The sequence below is a fragment of the Gopherus flavomarginatus genome, chromosome 18 (genome assembly GCF_025201925.1).
Source record: "Gopherus flavomarginatus isolate rGopFla2 chromosome 18, rGopFla2.mat.asm, whole genome shotgun sequence".
NCBI classification, from domain to species: Eukaryota; Metazoa; Chordata; order Testudines; family Testudinidae; genus Gopherus; species Gopherus flavomarginatus.
Window position 1 is genome coordinate 4,478,091 of NC_066634.1, and position 18,088 is coordinate 4,496,178.

General features: G+C 66.9%; 3 protein-coding genes across 6 annotated transcripts in view; 2 read left to right on the forward strand and 1 right to left on the reverse strand.

Moving 5' to 3' along the window:
• Positions 1–161: 161 nt before the first annotated feature.
• On the forward strand, positions 162–9,661 carry KMT5C (lysine methyltransferase 5C). Of its 2 annotated transcripts, none has more exons than XM_050927934.1 (9): positions 162–229; positions 3,679–3,819; positions 4,481–4,646; positions 4,775–4,884; positions 5,713–5,876; positions 6,472–6,491; positions 6,842–6,978; positions 7,487–7,674; positions 7,787–9,661. In XM_050927934.1, the coding sequence occupies exons 2-9, from the start codon at positions 3,710–3,712 to the stop codon at positions 9,343–9,345; spliced, it is 2,454 nt and encodes an 817-aa protein (XP_050783891.1). In that variant the 5' UTR covers positions 162–229; positions 3,679–3,709; the 3' UTR covers positions 9,346–9,661. The 2 variants fall into 2 exon arrangements, with proteins under 2 accessions (XP_050783891.1, XP_050783892.1); XM_050927935.1 differs by lacking the exon at positions 162–229 and adding an exon at positions 252–320.
• LOC127036756 (galactoside alpha-(1,2)-fucosyltransferase 2-like) overlaps positions 9,662–18,088 on the forward strand; it is a 31,731-nt gene continuing 23,304 nt past the window's right edge. For both annotated transcript variants that reach the window (XR_007770221.1, XM_050927950.1), the window contains exons 1-2: positions 9,662–12,158; positions 13,089–14,232. Coding sequence is in view for 1 of the 2 variants with exons in the window: in XM_050927950.1 (XP_050783907.1) it covers positions 11,948–12,158; positions 13,089–14,188 (1,311 nt within the window). In the remaining variant the exon portion in view is untranslated. The remainder of the gene's footprint in view (positions 12,159–13,088; positions 14,233–18,088) is intronic.
• Positions 16,781–17,851, reverse strand: LOC127036767 (galactoside alpha-(1,2)-fucosyltransferase 2-like). Of its 2 annotated transcripts, XM_050927972.1 has the most exons (2): positions 17,704–17,851; positions 16,781–17,640 (listed from the first exon to the last, which is right to left on the reverse strand). In XM_050927972.1, exons 1-2 carry the CDS (start codon positions 17,822–17,824, stop codon positions 16,781–16,783), a joined length of 981 nt encoding a protein of 326 aa, XP_050783929.1. In that variant the 5' UTR covers positions 17,825–17,851. The 2 variants fall into 2 exon arrangements, with proteins under 2 accessions (XP_050783929.1, XP_050783928.1); XM_050927971.1 differs by having other exon boundaries at positions 16,781–17,839.

An 18,088-nucleotide genomic window follows, 5' to 3' on the forward strand; every position in this document is an offset into this window, starting at 1 on the left:
AGGGGGCGGGATGAGCGGGTGACAAACATTCCGCCCGCCCAACGGCAGCCGGAGGTTGGAGGCGCGGGCCCGCGCCGGAGGGCGGGGCGAGAAGCGACCGACAGGCGGGCTGCCCAATGGGAAGCAGCGGGGCCCGGCCGGGGCCCAATGGGCCGCGCGGGGGGCGGGGCGAAGGCCGCGAGGGCCCCGCGGGAGGGCGAGAGACGGGCAGAGGCGGCGGCTGGGGCAGGTGAGGCGCGAGGGGCCGCGGGGGGAGGGGCGCGGTGCTCGGCGCTGCACAGACGGGCCCGGACCCCCCCGGCGCACAGCGGGAAACTGAGGCACGGAGCGGTGACAACGCGGGGCCCCGAGCCGGGCCGAGAACCCGGAGCCCGGGCGGCCCCCAGGGACCCCCCCGCCCGCCCGCCGGGCTGTTCCGGCCCGAGCCCGGACTCCTGGGTTCTCCCCGGCTCGGGGGGGGGGAGCCCGGACTCCTGGGTTCTCTCCCCGGCTCGGGGGGGGGGGAGCCCGGACTCCTGGGTTCTCCCCGGCTCGGGGGGGGCTGGAGCCCGGACTCCTGGGTTCTCTCCCCGGCTCGGGGGGGGGCTGGAGCCCGGACTCCTGGGTTCTCTCCCCGGCTCGGGGGGGGGCTGGAGCCCGGACTCCTGGGTTCTCTCCCCGGCTCGGGGGGGGCTGGAGCCCGGACTCCTGGGTTCTCTCCCCGGCTCGGGGGGGGCTGGAGCCCGGACTCCTGGGTTCTCTCCCCGGCTCTGGGGGGGGCTGGAGCCCGGACTCCTGGGTTCTCTCCCCGGCTCGGGGGGGGCTGGAGCCCGGACTCCTGGGTTCTCTCCCCGGCTCGGGGGGGGCTGGAGCCCGGACTCCTGGGTTCTCTCCCCGGCTCGGGGGGGGGCTGGAGCCCGGACTCCTGGGTTCTCTCCCCGGCTCGGGGGGGGGCTGGAGCCCGGACTCCTGGGTTCTCTCCCCGGCTCGGGGGGGGGCTGGAGCCCGGACTCCTGGGTTCTCTCCCCGGCTCGGGGGGGGGCTGGAGCCCGGACTCCTGGGTTCTCTCCCCGGCTCGGGGGGGGGCTGGAGCCCGGACTCCTGGGTTCTCTCCCCGGCTCGGGGGGGGGCTGGAGCCCGGACTCCTGGGTTCTCTCCCCGGCTCGGGGGGGGCTGGAGCCCGGACTCCTGGGTTCTCTCCCCGGCTCGGGGGGGGGCTGGAGCCCGGACTCCTGGGTTCTCTCCCCGGCTCGGGGGGGGGCTGGAGCCCGGACTCCTGGGTTCTCTCCCCGGCTCGGGGGGGGCTGGAGCCCGGACTCCTGGGTTCTCTCCCCGGCTCGGGGGGGGGCTGGAGCCCGGACTCCTGGGTTCTCTCCCCGGCTCGGGGGGGGGCTGGAGCCCGGACTCCTGGGTTCTCTCCCCGGCTCGGGGGGGGGCTGGAGCCCGGACTCCTGGGTTCTCTCCCCGGCTCGGGGGGGGGCTGGAGCCCGGACTCCTGGGTTCTCTCCCCGGCTCGGGGGGGGGCTGGAGCCCGGACTCCTGGGTTCTCTCCCCGGCTCGGGGGGGGGCTGGAGCCCGGACTCCTGGGTTCTCTCCCCGGCTCGGGGGGGGGCTGGAGCCCGGACTCCTGGGTTCTCTCCCCGGCTCGGGGGGGGGCTGGAGCCCGGACTCCTGGGTTCTCTCCCCGGCTCGGGGGGGGGCTGGAGCCCGGACTCCTGGGTTCTCTCCCCGGCTCGGGGGGGGGCTGGAGCCCGGACTCCTGGGTTCTCTCCCCGGCTCGGGGGGGGGCTGGAGCCCGGACTCCTGGGTTCTCTCCCCGGCTCGGGGGGGGGGGGAGCCCGGACTCCTGGGTTCTCTCCCCGGCTCGGGGGGGGGGGAGCCCGGACTCCTGGGTTCTCTCCCCGGCTCGGGGGGGGGGGAGCCCGGACTCCTGGGTTCTCTCCCCGGCTCGGGGGGGGGGGAGCCCGGACTCCTGGGTTCTCTCCCCGGCTCGGGGGGGGGGGAGCCCGGACTCCTGGGTTCTCTCCCCGGCTGGGGGGGGGGGGGAGCCCGGACTCCTGGGTTCTCTCCCCGGCTCGGGGGGGGGGAGCCCGGACTCCTGGGTTCTCCCCGGCTCGGGGGGGGGGGGAGCCCGGACTCCTGGGTTCTCCCCGGCTCGGGGGGGGGGGAGCCCGGACTCCTGGGTTCTCCCCGGCTGGGGGGTCTCCGGGGGAGCCAGTAACGAGTCGCTGCACGAGGGGGGGGGGACGGGACGTTCTTTGCTTGTTGATTTTTGTCCCACTCCTGGTCCCCGCTCCAGGGACCCCCGGGGGGCTCTGCGAGCCTGAGCGGTGCCCCCCGGCTAGTGGGGGGAACAGGGGGCTGGGCTGCAGCGAGCAAAGGAGGGGAGGGATCCCTGGCTACCCAGAGGGGCCGCAGCCCAGCCCCAAGTGCCCCCCACGCTGCCGGAATTGGGTGGGGCCGAGATGCCGAGGCCTCCCCCCCCGGGGCTGAGCCTGTCTGGCCGTCTCACCCCCCCCACCCCCCGCAGGATCCCCCCGGGGTGGGGCCCCAGGCCGTCTCACCCCCCCCACCCCCCGCAGGATCCCCCCGGGGTGGGGCCCCAGGCCGTCTCACCCCCCCACCCCCCGCAGGATCCCCCCCGGGGTGGGGCCCCAGGCCGTCTCACCCCCCCCACCCCCCGCAGGATCCCCCCCGGGGTGGGGCCCCAGGCCGTCTCACCCCCCCCACCCCCCGCAGGATCCCCCCCGGGGTGGGGCCCCAGGCCGTCTCACCCCCCCCACCCCCCGCAGGATCCCCCCCGGGGTGGGGCCCCAGGCCGTCTCACCCCCCCCACCCCCCGCAGGATCCCCCCGGGGTGGGGCCCCAGGCCGTCTCACCCCCCCCCCCCCCCGCAGGATTCCCCCCGGGGTGGGGCCCCAGGCCGTCTCACCCCCCCCACCCCCCGCAGGATCCCCCCGGGGTGGGGCCCCAGGCCGTCTCACCCCCCCCACCCCCCGCAGGATCCCCCCGGGGTGGGGCCCCAGGCCGTCTCACCCCCCCCCACCCCCCGCAGGATCCCCCCCGGGGTGGGGCCCCAGGCCGTCTCACCCCCCCCCCCCCCCCGCAGGATCCCCCCGGGGTGGGGCCCCAGGCCGTCTCACCCCCCCCACCCCCCGCAGGATCCCCCCCGGGGTGGGGCCCCAGGCCGTCTCACCCCCCCCACCCCCCGCAGGATCCCCCCCGGGGTGGGGCCCCAGGCCGTCTCACCCCCCCCACCCCCCGCAGGATCCCCCCGGGGTGGGGCCCCAGGCCGTCTCACCCCCCCCACCCCCCGCAGGATCCCCCCCGGGGTGGGGCCCCAGGCCGTCTCACCCCCCCCCACCCCCCGCAGGATCCCCCCCGGGGTGGGGCCCCAGGCCGTCTCACCCCCCCCCACCCCCCGCAGGATCCCCCCGGGGTGGGGCCCCAGGCCGTCTCACCCCCCCCCACCCCCCGCAGGATCCCCCCGGGGTGGGGCCCCAGGCCGTCTCACCCCCCCCCCCCACCCCCCGCAGGATCCCCCCGGGGTGGGGCCCCAGGCCGTCTCACCCCCCCCCTCACGATCCCCCCGGGGTGGGGCCCCAGGCTGTCTCACCCCCCACTCCCCGCAGGATCTCCCGGGGTGGGGCCCCAGGCTGGGCCTCTCTGGCTGTCTCATCCTCCTCCCCCCCCCCGCAGTGGCAGTGCCCAGCATGCGCCTGGCCGGACCATGGGCTCCACGCGGGTGACGGCGAAGGAGCTGTGTGAGAACGACGACCTGGCCACCAGCCTGGTGCTCGACTCCTACCTCGGCTTCCGGACCCACAAGATGAACGTCAGGTCAGGGCGGGGCTGCGGGTCCGGAGTGAGGGGCACCGGCAGGGCTGGGGGGAGCCCAGGGCTGGGCTAGCAGGGGCTGCGGGTCGGGAGTGAGGGGCACCGGCAGGGCTGGGGGGAGCCCAGGGCTGGGCTAGCAGGGGCTGCAGGTTGGGAGTGAGGGGCACCAGCAGGGCTGAGGGGAGCCCAGGGCTGGGCTAGCAGGGGCTGCAGGTTGGGAGTGAGGGGCACCAGCAGGGCTGGGGGGAGCCCAGGGCTGGGCTAGCAGGGGGCTGTGGGTTGGGAGTGAGGGGCACCAGCAGGGCTGGGCTAGCAGGGGCTGCGGGTCGGGAGTGAGGGGCACCGGCAGGGCTGGGGGGAGCCCAGGGCTGGGCTAGCAGGGGCTGCAGGTTGGGAGTGAGGGGCACCAGCAGGGCTGGGGGGAGCCCAGGGCTGGGCTAGCAGGGGGCTGTGGGTTGGGAGTGAGGGGCATCAGCAGGGCTGGGGGGAGCCCAGGCCTGGTTCAGCAGGGCCTGCAGGTCGGGAGTGAGGGGCACCGGCAGGGCTGGGGGGAGCCCAGGGTTGGGCTAGCAGGGGCTGCAGGTCGGGAGTGAGGGGCACTGGGGTGGGGTGGGGGGGCCTTGGTCAGGACTCTGTAGCACCCCAGTTCTCTCCCTCCCCCCAGCCCACTCCCCGCTATCCGGAGGCAGCACCACCTACGGGAGGCGGTGGAGGCGTTTCGCCGGCGCCGGGACCTGGACGCCACCTACCGCGCCCTCATGCTGGGCGAATGGGCTGGCTCCTACTTCAAGAGCCGCAGTCGCCAGCAGGAGACGGCACTGAAAACCCACGTGAGTCCCGGGGCCTGGCCTGGCTGGGGAGGGGGCCGGTGGTTAGAGCAGGGCAGGGAGGTGCTGGGAGCCAGGACTCCTGGGTTCTCTCCCCGGTTCATGGTTCCTCTCCAATCTTCTCTCCCCAGATACTCCGCTACCTCCGCATCTTTCTCCCGGAGAGCGGCTTCGCGATCCTACCGTGCAGCCGCTACTCCCTGGAGACCAACGGCGCCCAGGTGGTGTCTACGAAGTCCTGGTACGGGGTCCTCTGCTCACCCCACCCCCATGGGCCAGGGGTCCCCAAAAGAACAGCTCCCTGCCCCACCCAGAGTGGCCATGGCCCAGTGCTGGGCGAGGGGTCCCCAAAAAACCAGCCCTCTTTTCCACCCCAGAGCAGCCGCGGCCCAGTGCCGGGTCCCTGAAAAACCAGCCCCCTTCCCCACCCCAGAGCGGCCGCGGCCCAGCGCTGGGCGAGGGGTCCCCGAAATACCAGCCCCCTTCCCCACCCCAGAGCAGCCATGGCTCAGTGCCAGGCGAGGGGCCCCCAAAAAACCAGCCCCCTTCCCCACCCCAGAATGATTGCGGCTCAGCGCCAGGTGAGGGGTCCTTGAGAAACCAGTCCCCAGGCCCCACCCCAGAATGGCTGCGGCCCAGTGCCGGGTGACAGGTCTCCAAATAGCCAGTCCCCTTCCCCACCCTAGAAGTGTCGCAGCCCAGCTGGGCGGGGGGTCCCCTATATCCTGACCCCACGCCCCACCCCAGAGGGGTCGCAGTCCCGTGCTGGGCGACGGCTCACCAAATAACCAGTCCCCGCACCCCACCCCAGAGACGTTGCAGCCCAGCTGGGTGAGGGGGTCCCCATATAACCTGACTCCACGCCCCACCTCAGAGGGGCTGCGTCCTAGCAAGGGGTCCCCGTATAACCCTGCCCTGCACCCCACCCTGGAGGGGTCCCTGTATACCCAGCCCCACCCCAGAGGGGTCTCCATCTGAGCAGCCCCAGTGCCTGACCCCATAGCACCCGGCGTGGGGGCTGTGCGGAAGGCTGGGCAGCCCCCCTGACTCGTCTCCCAACGCCCGGCAGGAGGAAGAACGACAAGCTGGAGCTGCTGGTGGGCTGCATCGCGGAGCTGACGGAGCCAGACGAGAGCCTGCTGCGAGCCGGGGAGAACGACTTCAGCATCATGTATTCCACGCGCAAGCAATGCGCCCAGCTCTGGCTGGGCCCCGCCGCCTTCATCAACCACGGTGCGGGGGGCTCCTCCCCTGGCCGCGCCCGGCCCGGCCGGCCCTGGGCTCCTCTCCCAACCGGGCTGGGCCCCCTGCTCCTGACCCAGCCAGCCCTGGGCTCCTCTCCCAGCCCAGCTGGGTCCCCTGCTCCTGACCCAGCCCGCCCTGGGCTCCTCTCCCAGCCCAGCTGGGCCCCCTGCTCCTGACCCAACCAGCCCTGGGCTCCGCGCCCGGCTCTGGGCTCCGCCCCCCCCTCGCTCCCAGTCCGGCCAGCCCAGCCCTGGGCTCCTCTCCCAACCCAGCTGGGCCCCCTGCTCCTGACCCAGCCAGCCCAGCCCTGGGCTCTGCCCCCGGCCCAGCCCCCTGCTCCTGGCCCAGCCCTGGGCTCCTCCCCGGGCCGGGCCCCCTGCTCCTGACCCGCAGCCCTGAGCTTCCGCTGAGATCTGCACAGACACGAGCCTCCCTCCCACTCGGCCCCATGTCCCATTCCCTGAGCCAGCCAGTGCTGGGGGCTCTGTGGGGATCTGCTCTGAGCCTGGGGGACTCGGAGGCGTCTGACCCTCTTCTCTGGTTTCTCTTGTGTCTCCTGTTGTCCCACCATGGAACCCACCAGACTGCAGGCCAAACTGCAAGGTAAGGCCGGCTCCTGGGGTCCGTCCTGGCTCCGGGAGGGGAGTGGGGTCTAGTGGTTAGAGCAGGGGGTGGGCTGGGAGCCAGGACTCCTGGGTCTCACATTCAGTGGAGGGAGAGCCCCGGGGAAGGGAGGTGCAAGGAGAAGTGCCCCCCCATCTGTAAACTGGGACTTAGGGTGGATTAGCCAAGGACTTTGAGACCCCTGCTACGAGCCGCACGGGGGCTTCACAGGGAGATCAGCATTGCTATGGGGTGTTGGGGGATGGAGTTGACACCTCCCCCTGTCCTGTGGGCATGTCTGCGCCCCGTCTCCCAGCGGGGCCCCGGCTGACGCCCCCCTGTCCCCCCAGTTCGTCCCGACGGAGGGGAACACGGCCTGCGTCAAGGTACTCAGGGACATCGAGCCGGAGGACGAGATCACCTGCTTCTATGGCGATGGTTTCTTCGGGGAGAACAACGAGCTGTGTGAATGCCGCACCTGTGAGAGGTGGGGGGGCTGGAAAGAGGGGTTGGGAGCCAGGACTCCTGGGTTCTGCCCCGGCTCTGGGAGGGGAGCGGGGTCTAGTGGGGAGAGCAGGGGCTGGGAGCCAGGACTCCTGGGTTCTGCCCCGGCTCTGGGAGGGGAGCGGGGTCTAGTGGGGAGAGCAGGGGCTGGGAGCCAGGACTCCTGGGTTCTGCCCCGGCTCTGGGAGGGGAGGGGGGGTCTAGTGGGGAGAGCAGGGGCTGGGAGCCAGGACTCCTGGGTTCTGCCCCGGCTCTGGGAGGGGAGGGGGGGTCTAGTGGGGAGAGCGGGAGGGGCTGGGAGCCAGGACTCCTGGGTTCTGCCCCGGCTCTGGGAGGGGAGCGGGGGTCTAGTGGGGAGAGCAGGGGCTGGGAGCCAGGACTCCTGGGTTCTGCCCTGGCTCTGGGAGGGGAGCGGGGTCTAGTGGGGAGAGCGGGAGGGGCTGGGAGCCAGGACTCCTGGGTTCCAGTCTGCCAGGTCTCTGTCTCCTCAGGAAGGGGGAAGGCGCCTTCCGGCTGCGGGGGAAGGCCCCCTCGCAATCTACCTCAGCCCAGAAGAAATACCTGCTCCGGGAGACGGACGGGCGGCTGCAGCGCTGGAAGGGGCGGGTCTGCAAACAGGGGCAGCAACAGAGCACGAGGCGTCGGCGCAGGGCCCGGCGCAGGAGGGAGCGTGGCTGCGGTAAGCGCCCTGGCCTGGGGGGCTCAGCAGGGGGGCGCGTATCCCAGATACCCACCACCCACATGCCATCCGGACGCCTTTCACTGACGTCTGTTTCTCTGTCCTCTTGCAGCTTCCCGGCTCCAGGCTCTGTGCCGTGGGCCGGCCTCCTCTCTCGCGGCTCTGGGCGCCGGCCCGGTGAAGGACCTGCGCATCTCCCTGCACGACTGCGTGGCCTGCCGGGCCGCGGGGGGAGCCGGCTGTCGGCTGCGGAAGCCGCTCTGGGTCACCCTGCCGTGGTGGCGCCCCAGGGCCGGGCAGTCTGGCCCTGCGCCGGCCGGCACCCTCGGCCTCCGTCGCTCTCTGCGCAGACGCCGCCGGGCGCAGCGGGACGACAGCTGCTGCACGGCCGCCGGCCTGGGGGTCCCCTGTTCCACGCCGCCCGGCCCGACCTACGTGGAGCTGGGGGGGAGGCTGCCGAGGGGGCTGGCAGGGCAGGGCTCTGGGGCGAAATACCCCCTGGCTGGGGAGCAGCACACGGTCAGAGCCGCCGGGAGCTGCCTCAGACAGGGCCTGCAGGAGACTCGGCCGTGCGCAAGGCCCTCGGGCGGAGTTCTGCAGCTCCGGGCTGGGGTCACGGGGCCCCCTAGTGGAGCTCTGAAGCTGTGCGCTAGGGACACACAGCTCCGTGCTGGGGACTCAGGGCCCCCTGGGGGAGCTCTGGAGCTCCGCGCCGGGGACTCAGGGCCCCCTGGGGGAGCTCTGGAGCTCCGTGCTGGGGACTCAGGGCCCCCTGGGGGAGCTCGGGAGCTCCATGCTGGGGACTCAGGGCCCCCTGCTGGGGGGACACAGCTCCACGCTGGGGACTCAGGGCCCCCTGGGGGAGCTCTGGAGCTCCGCGCCGGGGACTCAGGGCCCCCTGCTGGGGGGACACAGCTCTGCGCCGGGGACTCAGGGCCCCCTGGGGGAGCTCGGGAGCTCCATGCTGGGGACTCAGGGCCCCCTGCTGGGGGGACACAGCTCCATGCTGGGGACTCAGGGCCCCCTGGGGGAGCTCTGGAGCTCCGTGCTGGGGACTCAGGGCCCCCTGCTGGGGGGACACAGCTCCGTGCTGGGGACTCAGGGCCCCCTGGAGGAGCTCTGGAGCTCCGTGCTGGGGACTCAGGGCCCCCTGGGGGAGCTCTGGAGCTCCGTGCTGGGGACTCAGGGCCCCCTGCTGGGGGGACACAGCTCCGTGCTGGGGACTCGGGGCCCCCTGGGGGAGCTCTGGAGCTCCGTGCTGGGGACTCGGGGCCCCCTGCTGGAGGGACACAGCTCCGTGCTGGGGACTCGGGGCCCCCTGGGGGAGCTCTGGAGCTCCGTGCCCCTGCTCCTCAGCCCCCCAGCCAGCTGGTCTGTCGGACCAGGAGCATGGCCCGGCGGCAGGCCAAGGCCACACTCCCTGCCAGGTCCCACCCTCCCACCCCGAGCCGCCGGCGGCCGGCCAGCAAGGCGCTTCCGGGCAGAGACGACCCCAAGCTCTCCCTCTACGCCCACGTCCATCTGGAGCCAGTGAGTCCGCGCCGCGCGGAGCAGGAGGAGCCCAAACGGACGGTGACCTTCCACCCCTTTGTCCCCCCGAAACGCCTGCGGCTGGTGGTGAGCCATGGCTCTATCGACCTCGACGTTGCCTCCAGCGAGGAGTCGGCCTGAGGCTCCGGGGCCAGGAGGGGCTCAGCTCCCTCTGCACCTGGCTGACCCCCGCCGCCCCCCCGCCCACGGGATTGCACTGAGCGCCGCCCACCTACCCCATTGGACAGAGCTTTTCCGGGGCTCCTCCCATGCCAGGGGGCCCCGGGGTTTAACCGGGCCCCTTGGGGGTTATTTATAGTCAGTTGGACAGGAGGCCCCAGGCCTCGTAAGGGGTGTGGATGCGAACAGGTTCCTGGGACGTGGGGCCTTTCCCCTCTAGGGGGCGCTGGCCCAGGTCTGGCCCCAGGGCAGGGACTGGCTGGCTCATGGGGGTGGGGAATGGCCTGAATCCAGGGGACCAGCTAGCTCAGGGGGGCAGACCTTGATGCGACCCGAGAGTGGGAAGAGGTTGGAAAGTGGGGCACTGGGCAGCAGGCTGGGGGGCACTTCTAGCCCCCGCTTGCCCCCCAGGCCGTGGGGCACAGATCTGCCCCATACTGCCACTGGCCGTGTACAACACCCAGACCTTGGCTAAGTCTTTCGGTGGAGACTGGGCCAGATACCCTGGGGAGGGGCACAGCCCACTGCCTGGCATCCCCATGCATCCCCTATAGTTGGGGGGGCTGCACCCAGGGCACCACCAAATCCCATGCCCCTTATCTCTGCAGCATCCTTAGCCCTTTGCAGGCCAGCCCTGCGGTGGGGGCACAGAATGGCGCTCAGATGCTGGCCGGCCCAGGATGCCTGGCCGCCCCCCCCCCCCCCCCCGACTGTACAGGGGGCTGAGTTCATTAGTTGATCTCATTAGGGGCTTGGTTTGATCCCCCCGTCCTCACCTCAGAGGCGTCCTTTGCGTTTAGATTGGAAGGGCCAGATCTCCCCCTCCCCTCCCTCAGTGTCACTGGGCCGGAGCTCCATTGGACTCAGTGGGGCCAGCCCCCAATGGGGCAAGGGCCGATTAACCCCAGTGGGGTCCAGGGCCATTTCTCTCCCCTCCATCTCTGGTGCTAGTTCTGCAGTTTTTCTCCCTCAGTCCCCAGCTGCTGGAGTCAGGGGATGAGGGGAGAATAGTGTTTGATAAAAAACTTTCCCCCATGGGAGGGGGCCCAGGCGGCTCTCCCCTAGCCCCCCGAAAAAGGGGCCTGGCCTGAATGCATTGAAAGCTCCTGGGGTGGTTTGCGATTGCATCAATTTTTGTCCCTGAGGCCCAGCTGGTGGATTTTGATTCTGGGGGCCCCCCCAAAGGGATTAATTTCTAGCAATCCCCGGCAATCCCCAGAGCTTCGTGTCCCTTGCCCCCTTACTGGCTTCGGGGGTTACCCCAAGCTGGTTAAAGGGGGTTGAATGCCCCCTACCCTGGTTGCTGCATGACGTAGTCTTTAGGTTTCTCTGTATTGGGAGCTGGGTCCAAAGGATAGTGGGGGCAGTAGAAAATGGGGGAGGGGGGGAGCCAGGACTCCTGGGTTCTGGCTCCAGCTGTGGGAGGGGAGCGGGGGTCTAGTGATTGAGAGGGGAGGGCTGAGAGCCAGGACTCCTGCAATCAGTCTCCGGTTTTGGGACAGGAGTGGGGTGGGAGGAGGAATGGGGGGGTGGGAGGCAGGACTCCTTAGTCCCAACCCCAGCTGTACCTGGGTCCAGTCACGTCACCTCTGTGCCTCAGTTTCCCCATCTGCAAAATGGGTTTCACACTTACCTACCTCACTGGGGGAGGGAGGCGAAGCCATTTCTGAAGCATCCAGGCAACTCCACCCCCTGCCAGGGTGCATCACCCCCTTTCCCTCCACCCCCCATGGGGCCTGCAGAGCCCAGGCTTTGCGGACAGGATGGGGGAACCTCCTGTTCCGGCCCAGCTGACCTGGAACTCCCACTTGGCTTGTGTTAGTGATAGATTTCCCCCCCCCCCCCAATTCAGCTGCCCCTGCTCCTCACACCCCCCTTGGGACTCAGGGTTGGCCCTGCCAAGGTAGAGGGTGTCTGGACACCTGGGTTTTTCCGGGCAGGGGGAGGGCGGTAAGGCTGTTACAGCTGCTGAGCCGTGTGTCTCGGTGGGGGGGGGCGGGGGCTGGGGACTGGAAATGTGTGGTGACTTGCACCCCCCCTGGGCCACCCCCACAGCTGATCCCAGGATGAGGGGGGGTGGATTGGTGCTAGGGGCACAGGGCACAAAGCTCTGGGGGAGGGTGGGGCCTGAGGGGGTTCCCAGCCCCCCCCTCTGGGGGTGGGGCCTCATGGGAGGGGGAGGAGCTCAGCTTGGCGTCTTTGTGTCGGGGTTTTTTTGGGACAAGGGAGAAAATCCCCTTTTTAAGGGAAAAAAACATGGAATAAAGATTTTTTTAAAAGCGATTGTGTCTGTCCCAAGAGCCCATGCGGTCGGGTGGGGGGAGTGGGGGCTAGTGGTTAGAGCGGGGGGGCTGCAGGAGCCTGCTGTCACTGCCCTGCAGAGCTCCCAAGCTCCACCAGGGGGCCTGTGTCACCAGCAGGCTCAGGGCCCAGCAGGGGGCGCTCTCCCCTGGCAGTTGGGGTGGCCCCAGGGTGGTGCTGGGGGGTGCTGAGCTGCAGGGGCCTCGTGGTCCCCAGGAAGCTCCAGCTTTCAGCTACGTGACCCTGCCCCATAAGGAGGGACATGGGGGGCAGTGCAGAGCCCGAGAGCCAACCGCTGGCGCCTGGCCCCGACTGGCCTCTTCCTAGTCCCCACCCCTGGGGGCAGGGACCCATGGGCCCTCCCCAGCCCGAGGCGGGTCCCCTCCCATCCAGCCCGGGCCCAGCCACCATCCGCCACCTCAACCTGGACCTATACAAGCCGCTGGTCTCCCAGGACTGGATCCTGTGGCCAGGTACGGGCCAGCGGGTAGGGGGGGAAGAGCCATGGGGCGGGGGAGAGATGGGGCGGTGGGGACCCTCCTGCCCCCCTGTGTCTCGGGAATGGGCCCTAAACGGGGCGATTGGGATGGAGGGGTCAAGGAGGGAATGAAAAAGGGGAGGTGGGGCAGGCTCATGTAACCACTAGACCCCACTCCTCTCCCAGAGCCAGGGAGAGAACCCAGGAGTCCTGGCTCCCAGCCCCTGTGATCGACCCCCATGACCCTTTGCCTGCCCTAGGTGGGCTGGTCATGGCCTGGTTCTGGCTGGAAGACACAAGATCAAAACTAGCCAGGCTGGGAGCCAGGACTCCTGGGTTCCCTCCCCAGCTCTGGGGTGGGAGTGGGGACTGGAGTTTAGAGCAGGGGTGTGGGGGCTGGGAGCCAGGACTCCCGGGTTCTCTGCCTGGCTCTGGGAGGGGAGTAGGCTCTAGTAGTTGGAGCAGTGGGGCCCCCAGGGATTGTCCTTGCTCCAAGGAGGAATTTTTAGTGTTTGCTTTTCCTTTGCTTTGATCAGAAAAGAAAGTGGGAATTGCCCCCTCGGCCTTGACCTTCAGCACCTGCACTAATCCAGGGTGGGGCCAGCAGGGGCTGCAGGTCGGGAGTGAGGGGCACCGGCAGGGCTGGAGGGGGGGCTAGTAGGGGACTGCAGGTCAGGAGTAAGGGGCACCGGCAGGGCGGGGCCACGGGGCTGCAGGTCGGGAGTGAGGGGCACCGACAGGGCTGGGGGGAGGGGGGGGCTAGCAGGGGGCTATAGGTCGGGAGTGGGGTACCGGCAGGGCTGAGATGGGGGGACACAGAGGCAGCTGAGTTGGGACCCTGGGAACAGCAGGACTGGGGCCTGGAAGACCCCTCCTGTGCTCATCCCCTGCTCCTCCCCCCTTTCTCCCCACCCCCTCTCCCCAGGCTGGAACCTCCTCCCCTTCACCTCGGTCATGGCAGCCTCCATCTCCTGGGTCCCCTTCTGGTCACCCCTCCGGCTTTCCATCTTCCTGCTGGCCATCATGACCACCTCCATCTTCCTCCACCGGAGGGGCTGGTTCCCTGCCAGAGGACAGAGGCTCCCCTCCTCCAATGCCATGGGGCGGCCTCCAGCCATGTCTCTCATCTTGCCCCCAACTACACCCCCTGCCACGGAGCAGGGCATGTGGACCGTGCACTCCGCCGGGCGCCTGGGGAACCAGATGGGGGAATACGCCACCCTCTACGCCCTGGCCAAGATGAACGGGCGCCAGGCCTACATCCTCCCACAGATGCACCAGCAGCTGGCGCCGCTCTTTCGCATCACCCTGCCCGTGCTCTCCAGTGACGTGGTCCGGAACATCCGGTGGAGGAACTACGGGCTCCACAATTGGATGTCGGAGGAGTACAGGCACATCAAGGGGAAATACGTCCGGCTGACGGGCTACCCCTGCTCCTGGACCTTCTACCACCACCTCCGGCAGGAGATCCTCCAGGAATTCTCCTTCCACGACCACATCAAGGAGGAGGCCAACCGGTACCTGGCTGGGCTGCGTGGGCAGCGCCAGAACGTGACCTACATGGGCATCCATGTCCGGAGGGGGGACTATGTCCGGGTGATGCCCCAGGTTCGGAAGGGGGTAGTGGCGGACAAGGCCTACCTGGAGAAGGCTATGGGCTACTTCCGGGCCAAGTACCAGGAGCCGGTCTTCGTGGTGACTAGCAACGGGATGGAGTGGTGCCGGGAGAACATCGACGCCTCGTGGGGGGACGTGTATTTCTCGGGGGATGGGAAGGAGTCGTCGCCGGGGAGGGATTTTGCTCTCTTGGTCCATTGCAACCACACGATCATGACCATCGGGACCTTCGGCATTTGGGCTAGTTACCTGGCTGGGGGGGAGACCATCTATTTGGCCAACTACATGCTCCCCAATTCCCCCTACCTGCGGCACTTCAAGCCTTCGGCAGCCTTCCTGCCCGAGTGGATTGGCATTGATGCCGATCTCTCCCCACTGCTGAATGGGAGCTATAAAAACAATAAATAAGAAATGGAAGAAAGGGGCAATGGATAGTAATATATATAAACTAAGTAATATATAGAAACTAGGGATTGTAGAAAATTGATAAGGGAAGCAAAGGGGCTCATGGAGACGTCTATGGCAAGCAAAGTTAAAGACCATACCATGGTTTTTAAAAAAATGTATATTAGGAACAAAAAAGAATGCAGAGACTGGCATTGATCCCTTTTAGATGGAAATAGTAGAATTTTCAATACTGCAGACCAGGTAAAATTTTTCAATAAATAGTTCTGTGTCTGGAAAATAAACCAAAACAGATGATGATGTCATAGCATATGATGATGTTAACACACTTTCCATTCCACTAGTTGCTCAGGTGGATATCAAACAGCCGCTACAAAAGTGAGTTATTTTAATAACAGGGTGCAGTAATATGCATGGAAGAGTTTGAAAAGAGCTGGCTGAGGAATTGACGGCACTGCTTATGTTAATTATGGGCCTGTCACCTGACCTCGATCCTGGGGAAGACAATGGGGTGGCTGATACGGGACTCGATTGATCAAGACTGAAAGGAGGGTGCCATAATTCCTCAGCATGGGATTGTGGAAACTAGACCCCGTCACACTAACTTGCTAGCCTCTGTCGCTGTGGTCGCATGGTTGGTGAAGGAAGGTGACAGGGTTGTTGTCACATCTGTAGATGTCGGGAAGGCGCGGGAGCTGGTGACTGATTAACAGGAACGTCAGGAAATGAGTGTGTTAAAGAGAGTCGCAGCCACCCAAATGGCAGGTCTCAGAATGTACCTGCACTTGGAGACGTGCCATCGAGCGGCAGAGGAGGCGGGGGAGGGCATTTCCGAGGGCAGGTCCCGCAGGGGTCGGTTCTAGACTCTCAGCTTGTTCATGTCAATGACACGGAAGAAAATATTCAAGCCTCACAGATCAAGTTTTCAGAGGCCACAAAACCTGGAGGAGGGGCTCCCAGCTGGGGTGGATCAGCCATCGCTCAGCAGCCGGGTCGAGTGGTTAGAGCCGGTGTCCCTTCCCCTGGCCTCCCCCTCCCCAGCATGGGGCCCACGCCAGCCACAGAGCGCAGGCATTCGGGGTGTGGGAGGGCTCGCCTTCTTGCGGCTGGCCTAAACCTCCCATGTGGTTTGTGTTGGTGATGGACAGAGAGATCCCCCCCATTCTGCCCCCCAAGATGCAGACACCCCTGCTGCCAACAAGCCCTTGGGGCTCAGGGTTGGCCCTGCCAAGGCAGAGGGCGGCTGGATGCCTGGGTATTTCCAGGGTGGGAGGAGGGCTCTAATGGGTCACAGTGGCTGAACTGTGTATCATCCCGTGGGGGGTGGGGGTAAATTCCCCTCAGGGTTGGACCCCCCCCCCCGCCATTCCTGCTGGCCCAAGAGCAAGTGATTACAGCGGGGAGTCAGGACTCCTGGGTTCTCTTCTTGGCGGACACGGAAGGGCGGTATTTAGTGGGGCGCTCCCTTTCTAGGGCTGGGCTAGCTCCACATGTCGGTGAACTCTGGGTGAGGGATTGGCCGTGGGGGTGGGGTGGGGTGGGGGTGCTGGTGGAGGGGTGGGGCCTTGTGACTACAATTTTATTGTTGCTTGTAAGAGCTCATCATTGCTTTGCCATTCTGGCTTTACAGCCCTGTGCCACATGCACACTGGGGCCGGTTGATAGCCCAGTAATGTGCCCACTCACAGAGCCCTGCTGAACCTGCCCCACTCAGCCAGAGATAGAACCCAGGAGTCCTGGCGCCCAGCCCTCCCTGCTTTTTTCAAAGGGTCAGTTTCACCAAGCTGAAAAGAATTGGGAACGAACGGAAGGAGACCCATGTGGCTATTGATTGGGGATTGTTTACCAAACAGCTGACTAGGTTCCCCAGCAGCCACTATTCCACACTTGAGAAAGGCCCTACTGGTCACAGACTGACCTGGTTTAGAGGGGAAGTGACAGCAGCAATAACAAATGGACGGCTGGGAGAAATGGACAGCATATAAACCAGAAGCTAGGAATGGTAGAAAATTGATAAGGGAAGCAAAGGGAGAGATGGCACATTCTATGACCCACAGTGTTGAGGACAATAGGGAGGCTGTTTTTTAAAAATGTATATTAGGAACAAAAAGAATCCTGACAATACTATAGGTCCAATTTAGGTGGAAATGGTAGAATTATCAGTAATGCAGAAAAGGCAGAATTGTTCAATAAATATTTTTGTTTTGTGTTTGGGGGAATAAAACACATGATGTCATATCATACGGTGACGATAATGGCTCTTTCCATTCTGCTCGTATCTGAGGAGGCAGCTGAACAGCAGCTATCAAAGTGAGACATTTTAAAATCAGCAGGTCCCAATAACTTACAGCCAAGAGTTTTAAAAGAGCTGGCCAAAGAGCAAGTTTTAACCATTCAGCCTCATGATGGACCCATGTGGTGACTCCTAGGAGAAAGTTGGCAGAAACAACCCACAGCGTCTTGATTCCCTCCCCCCCCCCCGCCCCCGTGCCTGACCAAGGTCCATGCTGATGCCCCCTAAACTCTCCAGCTGGGGCCTGGCCCACTATCCCAGAGGATCCTGCTGGTGGCCTGCAGGCTGGATCCTTTCTGTCCCTATGTCCCACCCAGCAGCGGGGAGAGATCGGCGTTGATCCCAATCCACTCGGGCAGGAAGGCGGCCTCAGGCTTGAAGACCCGGAGGAAGGGGGAATCGGGGAGGGTGTAGTTGGCCAAGTAGATGGTCTCCCCGCCGACCAGGTAGCCCAGCCAAATGCCGAAGGTCCCGATGGTCATGATTGTGTGGTTGCAATGGGCCAAGAGAGCAAAGTCCCTCCCCGGTGACGACTCCTTCCCATCCCCCGAGAAATACACGTCCCCCTGTGAGGCGTTGATGTTCTTCCGGCACCAGTCCATCCCGTTACTGGTCACCACGAAGACCGGCTCCTGGTACTTGGCCCGGAAGTAGCCCATGGCCTTCTCCAGGTAGGCCTTGTCCGCCACAACCCCCTTCCAGATCTGGGGCATCACCCGGACGTAGTCCCCCCTCCGGACATGCACGCCCACGTAGGTCACGTTCCGGCGCTGCCCACGCAGCCCGGCCAGGTATCGGTTGGCCTCCTCCTTGACGTGGTCGTGGAAAGAGAATTCCTGGAGGATCTCCTGCCGGAGGTGGTGGTAGAAGGTCCAGGAGCAGGGGTAGCCCGTCAGCCGGACGTATTTCCCCTTGATGTGCCTGTATGCCTCAGACATCCAGTCGTGGAGCCCGTAGTTCCTCCATGGGACTCTCCGGACAACGTCGCTGGAGACAACGGGCAGGGTGATGCGGAAGAGCTGCGCCAGCTGCTGATGCATCTGTGGGAGGATGTAGGCCTGGCGCCCGTTCATCTTGGCCAGGGCGTAGAGGGTGGCGTATTCCCCCATCTGGTTCCCCAGGCGCCCGATGGAGTTCACGGTCCACATGCCCCGCTCCGTGGTGGGGGTTGTGGTGGGGGGCGTGGTTGGGGACTTGTCCGTGGCATTCGGGAAGGGGAGCCTCTCACTTGCAGTGGGGAACCAGCTGCATAGGTGGATGAGGAAGGAGAAGGTCATGATGGCGAGCAGGTAGAGGCTGAGCTGGAGGGGCAGCCGGAAGGGGACCCTGGAGTCCAGGGCAGTCATGGCTCCCAGCAGTGATGAGGGAAGGAGGTCCCAGCCTGGGGAGAGGAGGAGTGGGGGGAAGAGAGGAATGGGGGGGATGGTGTGAGGAGACGGGAGAGGGTCTCCCAGGGCCAATGACCCCCATTCCCCACAGCCCAGCTGAGGGGCCAGGTGACCCCAGCTCCAGCAGTAGGTCGACAAAGGGGAACAGAGTCACTCAGTTTCTGGGGGGCCGAAGCCCCTTGACCCCAGATTAGCCCTTTCAGCCACCAGCCGACACCGGGC